At 40.0% G+C, this 6,469-nt stretch overlaps 1 protein-coding gene across 1 annotated transcript; it reads left to right on the top strand.

Moving 5' to 3' along the window:
• Positions 1-747: 747 nt before the first annotated feature.
• Positions 748-2,156, top strand: LOC116547516 (small proline-rich protein 2E). Its single transcript, XM_032273460.1, has 2 exons — positions 748-814; positions 1,524-2,156. The coding sequence occupies exon 2, from the start codon at positions 1,543-1,545 to the stop codon at positions 1,759-1,761; it is 219 nt and encodes a 72-aa protein (XP_032129351.1). The 5' UTR covers positions 748-814; positions 1,524-1,542; the 3' UTR covers positions 1,762-2,156.
• The last annotated feature ends 4,313 nt before the right edge of the window (positions 2,157-6,469 follow it).

Raw genomic sequence — 6,469 nt, 5'->3', positions numbered from 1 at the left:
GGCAGCAGTAGCAAACATACTGGGGAGACTGGATCTCACTCTGGTATATGTCCTGGACACAAGTGCCTCTATGAGGGGTGCAGAAGACAACTTCCAAGAGAAAAGGAATACAGGTAAAATCTGGAGTTCTGTGAGAGAAAGACAGAGGAGCAGAAAATTTCAGGCTTGAAAAGGGGAAACATGACCCAGTGCCGTCAGTGCCTCCAAACCCGGAGGTAAGTGTGATGCTCCTCGGTTTACAGCTCCTGGGAGGAGAGTTGATGTGTCTGTGGTTATATAACTTAGCAAAAAATGTCTGGGGCCAGAACTCAGGCTGTTGTTAGGTCTCTCCTTCCTTCTAGCCCTTTCGCAAATTGTACTTGGAAAGTAGAGGTAGAGATGGGTTCATGTACAATAATATGGCATTCGGCTAAAGTGGATCAGCGTAGGAAGTTTTATGATTTAGGGAAGGAGTAAGAGAGGAAGGATTCATTGCCCCCAGTCAAGAAAGAGAGATCTTTACCACCACTTAAGGAATCTCCCAATTCCCTCTTTGCTATAACTCACTGAAACTGAGATCTAAGGCAGGGCCTCCATGAGTTAGGAGCACTTAATCCAGTGGGGAGATCCCAGAACAGGATATTTCCTAGTTTGAGAATGCCTTTCATGCCAGTTATGGATAAATTTGCATTTTAGTAGGGACATTGCTGGAGCAGCCCAGCTTTAGGCAGTTCCACTTCCTGCTGGGTGGGGTAGCAAGACCTATAAAGAGGTTCCCTGCTGCACGATTCCTAAACTCCTGGTACCTGAGCACCAATCTGCCTTGGAGAACCTGGTGAGTCTGCTTCCTTGAGTTGCTCTGTTTTTGTGTTCTGTAATGTTGAATTTAATCTGAATACAGCCAGTTTGGAGGATCGAAAACTATGATCATTGGTTTGATGATACTTAGTGGATGAACCACAGGGTTTGACAACATGATACAGTGGTTTAGATTGCTTTTAAAAAAACGCAGAGTTATAGGTCCATATGGACAGAGATGTTAATAGGAAAGATTTATTAGAAGACGAGAAAAGGATGAGGCATTTTTCTCTTTTCCATGTTTTTCTGGCATCCGTTTCAAAGTTTTGTGTCTCAGCAGGTGTGAGGGCCTGAATTCTTCCTGAACAGCTCTTTGCTCTGTTCCTGTCAACCCGCTGGGACTTTACAACAGATAATGATGATAGGAATGGCTTGTGAGATTGCCTGAGGTGTCTGCACTTGTGACTGCCTTTTCTGAAGATGTTTTTTGTGGAATCACATGATTCGTTTTTTATGACAGAGATTTTTTTTGGAAAAATTGTATGAGAAAAGGCAGGATTTCCCAGGTCTGCTGAAGCACCTTGCTAAAGTGGAAAATGGAAGATAGTCAGTCATGAAAAGGGAGCTAAGAGTTCAAATAAATTTTTGGAAATTGGGAAAATAATATGCTATGATATTACATAAGCTTTGGCTTCTCTCTCTGTAGGAATCCCTTCCCGTGAACACTGTCATATCATTTCTTTCAGATTCTGAGACTCCAGCAGGATGTCTTATCAACAGCAGCAGTGTAAGCAGCCCTGCCAGCCACCTCCTGTGTGCCCCACACCAAAGCGCCCAGAGCCATGTCCACCCCCGAAGTGTCCTGAGCCCTGCCCACCACCAAAGTGTCCAGAGCCCTGCCCACCTCAGCAATGCCAGCAGAAATGTCCTCCTGTGCCACCTTCCCCACCCTGCCAGCCAAAGTGTCCACCCAAGAGCAAGTAACAGTTTCAGTGTTGATCAGGACCATGAAAGGATGAGGATAATTGGCCCACCTCATTCTGTAGCTCCACCTGCATCTTCTCATCAAAGCCCACCATGGATACACAGGGAGCTTCTTTCCCCTTTGCCTGTGATCTGCTGGTTATGATCCCTGACAGCAAAAGATTTCCTTTCTGAGACTGTCATACCACCACCGTCCGGATGAAGTCTGAGAAAAGGAAGTCCTCAGCTGTTCCAGCTCCCACAGCTTTGGAAGAAAGAGCAGCAGCTCTCTCCCTGGGAACCATCAGAGAATTCTGTTGATGTGTTCTGTGTCTGTCTGTCACCTGGGCATGAGCTTCTCCCAGCTGTGCCATTGTCACTTTTCTTTCACTCCCTGAATAAAGTATCTATGCATATATATTTGTGAATGGTTCTCTTGGTTCTCTTCAAATCTGCTTTATTAGCAATATTATACAATCATTTGCGTTTATTTCCATCTTTCTTTCATCCACAGGCAGCATATCACAATTTGGGTCATACCAAAGATTATTTCTGTATTATATTAAACCCCTTTTATTTTCCTTAATGGTTTTTCATTAATTTTAGGAACATATTATTCAACTCTCTGAATGTCTACCTCTTTAGTGCAAAGTGAGCAAAATAACATTTACTTAATAAGTTGTCTAAGGCATAAAATTGAATTACTATCTGAAATTTTGCTGGCACAATGCCTGACACATAATTACCTGTCATTTAATAGAGGTTTATTTGCAGCAACCTATCATCACTGTTTCCACTATTACCACTGCCATCATCATCGTCATCATCGGCCCCCATATTTGTTCCAGCAAGAGAGTGGCTTGGATGTAACTAATATAGAAAATAAGAAGACTCTCTTTTGTTATTTTTTATTGATTCATAATACCTATAAATATTTTCGAGGTACATGTGATATTTTATTACATGTATCATACGTGTAATGATAAAGTCAGGATATTAGGAAATTTAGGACGTTCATCACCTTGAGCATTTATCATTTCTCTGTTTGTCGGAAACATTTAAATTCCTGTGTTCTAGCTATTTTGAAAAATACAACATGTTGTTGTAAATCGTAGTCACCCTACTCAAGCAGCTTTTTCTCTTCACAATTTTTCACAATTTTGTTTGTGTTTCTTTCTCTTCCTTTTTGAATTTGTTGGAATGAAAACAAAGCCTATGCACATTCACTATCCAGAAAAGATTCTTACAAGAAGTATCTGATTCATTCTATCAATTACCATAAATCCTTCTTAATCTCATGAACACTAAGCATACAGGAGTACTTTACATTACTCATAGCTCTTGAAATTATGCTCCTCAATATTCTAACATATAGAGAAAACAAGGGTAGAATTTACAAGGTCTATTCACTTTGGGAAGGTTAGTGCAAATGAGGTATTCAGTTTCTTATAAGGATACAGCCTACAATTTATGTAAACTGTCACCAGAAGAAATGTGATATTTACATGAGCAATTTTTTTATTGCTCTAAAGAGCCAACCACATTAACAGCAAACTAAGTTGGAGGTAACATTATATATATTTTTTCACATAGAATACTAAATATTTATATATGCTGATATTTTACAAATGAACAAATCCACATATTGCTACTTCTTGTATTTAGATTTATTTTCTTGTATTAACTAAATTCAGAGGAAAGTCTTAGAAAGCACAAACAACTAAGTACTGATCTCAATTTCTGCTTAGATTAACTCTCATTTCATTACATAAGAATAAGCGTCAGGGTCAGCCCATCTTATTATTTCTACACACTTCATTCAAATTGTATATTTGCATTTGTTTTGTCCCCAAAACTCCTGGCACACACTTAAAATAAAGAAAAAATAAACGATTTTAAAGGTGAAGCAAATAACTTTCTCACTGTGAACAACTCGAACTCGATATTTTGCGTCTGTCTCTTCGGTTAGCCGTGTGTTTTCTTTACTATTTTGAGTGCTGTCTGTAGCACGTGCTAAGTACTTCGTATGCAGTTTCCGATTTAATGTTTTTCTCATGACAATTTAGTGGTAGGTACTATTATTATCACTATGTTCTATTATTTTTATCACCTCTCTAATAATAATCAATTTCTTCAAATTTCATCATATTATGGCCAATTTTATGATTTCTATCCAGCTGGCTCTTGGATAATAGACAAACTCATTTCTGATTGTTTTTTACCCTAGTATGATCTGCCAATTTTGGTGAATTTTTTTTTTCTTTTGACATGGAGTCTCACTCTGTCACCCAGGCTGGAGTGCAGTGGCATGATCTTGGCTCACTGCAACCTCTGCCTCCTGAGTTTAAGCAATTCTGTGCCTCAGCCTCTCGAGGAGGTGGGATTACAGGCACCCACAACTACACCTGGCTAATTTTTGTATTTTTAATAGAGACAGGGTTTCCCCACCTTGGCCAGACTGGTCTTAAACTCCTGACCTCCTGATCCACCCGCTTCAGTCTCCGAAAGTGCTGGGATTACAGGAGTGAGACACCGCGCCCAGCCTGGTGAACTGTTTTATAGATACATATGACTATTGGGTGTCTGTGTCTTCTATGTAAGTATGTCAGTGCTGTGAGGACAAGGATTATTATTGGGGTTTTCTTCAAGAGAGATTTTATAAGGGATATGATCAAATGTAAAGCTATAACAATAAAAAACTGCTGATTATATATCCAGCCCCCTTTAGTGTCTGACCAAAAATGCTGAAAAGAAAAAACGCCATTATATCACAAATTGAGAATTGCACATGCGTGTGTCTTGTCAGCTTTTCAAAGTAGAATTTTAAGATTCCTCAGTCAGTAATCCGTAACATTTGGAGACTATTTTGAAAAGTAAAACAAGAGAATAAACATCATCTGTACTTTCACCAGCCATATGTAAACAGATTTAATATTCTGTTTCATAGTTTTCTGTCTTTAAATAAATGATGAAAATGTTGTCATGCTTTATATATGTTTTTACCACAATTTGAATGTTTTAAATTATATTAAGTAATCTTTCAAAACATCCTCCTTAATGATCTTCAGAATTCTACCATAAGCATGTGCTGTAATTTATCAGATTTGGCATGGAAGGACAATGGAGACTAGGCTTTCATAAAGAAATACAAGCAGAAGGCAGATATGCATGGGAGTTGGAGTTACCATTTCTATGAGCACATCAAGAATATTTTACCATAATTAGACAACATTAAAAGGGTTTGCACAAAGTGAATGGACCACCACAAAATTATGTTATGTGAAAAAAAAACAGCAATTCTCAAAAGGTTACATGATGTATACATTCACTCAAATATTCTTAAAATAATAAAATCCTAGAGATGGAAAAAGAGTAATATTTACCAGAGGTAAGCATCTGGGAAAAGAGGCGTGGTTATGGCTTTAAGCGGGAAACAGAGGAGCCCTGTGGGAGTGGAACAGTTATGCATCTTGACTGTTGTGGTTGTCAGCCAAAGCGAAGGATGTGATGTAAATTTCATAGCATTATAAACACACACACACACACAAATGAGTGAATATATAACTAATAACATTCAAATATACTTTGTGAAATGTAAAAAACTTAAGTGTTTGTTCCTTCCTGTCGTTTTTAAGTACTAATAATTCATACTTAATGATCCCCTAGAAAATTATGGAATAGAAGTAATAGGAATGAACTTAAGGTGATCAGACTGTTAAAGAACGTAATGCTAAGCTCTTTAGACATGCAGATAGATGTTAGATAGATAGATAATACCCATGGTGTGTATGTGTGTGTGTGTGGTTTGTGTGTATGTGTGTGTGTGTGTGTGTGTGTGTGTGGTGTGTGTGTGTGTTGTGGTGTGTGTGTGTGTGTGTGTGTGGTGTGTGTGGTGTGTGTAGTGTGTGTGTGTGTGTGGTATGTGTGTGTGGTTTGTGTGTGTGTGGTGTGTGTGTGGTTTGTGTGTGTGTGGTGTGTGGTGCGTGTGTGTGTGGTGTGTGTATGTGTGTGTGTGTATGTGTGTGTGTGATGTGTGTGGTGTGTGTGTGTATTTGTGTGTGCGTGTGTGTATGTATGCGTGTGTATGTGGGTTGTGTGTGTGTGCGCTCGTGCGTGCGCACGCCTCATACTATGTCTGAAGGCCTGGGTGTCCTAACTTGGGGAAGTTGACTGTTAGCTGCCCTTCTTCACGTTGCAGCTGCTTTTCATGTAGCTCTTCCGTGAGGAACTCTGAGTTTCAAGTTCACCAGCTCAACTTATAAAGCTGGCCTGTCTGGGATGCTGGGGGGCCCTAGGGCTGCTGCCACTCTGGAGAGTGCACTGCTGTGATAAGCAACCTGATTGAGTGGGGTGTCCTCAGAAGGGGAGTCCTCAGAAGGGCATGACCCAAACTGTATTATCTCTCACAGTGATCTCATTTGGCAGCAAAGTCTCCAGTTCTGTGTGGGAGAAATCAGACATTTCTCTAAGAATTTGTGTGTAAATGTGATGCGAGGATCTGGGGAGTAGTTGGGGACCTACTGAGAGAAGTCCCTTTACTTCACCCACTGGGCTTGGCATGTGTAATAGTTTATAGGAAGCATTTGGTGAGAACACTGGTTGTAAACACCTGGCCTCAAGGTGTTGATGTGTTGGCTCTGTTTCTGTAGTGACAGGCCAATGGCGATCTTGGCCAAAAGCCCTTCCTTAGAGACTGGAGCACTTGCAGTTCTGGGAACCTAGCCTGCTT

The sequence above is a fragment of the Sapajus apella genome, unplaced genomic scaffold, assembly GCF_009761245.1.
Source record: "Sapajus apella isolate SASKATOON/1434 unplaced genomic scaffold, GSC_monkey_1.0 scaffold3443, whole genome shotgun sequence".
In the NCBI taxonomy this organism is placed as follows: Eukaryota; Metazoa; Chordata; class Mammalia; order Primates; family Cebidae; genus Sapajus; species Sapajus apella.
This window is presented reverse-complemented; position numbering and strand designations above follow the sequence as displayed.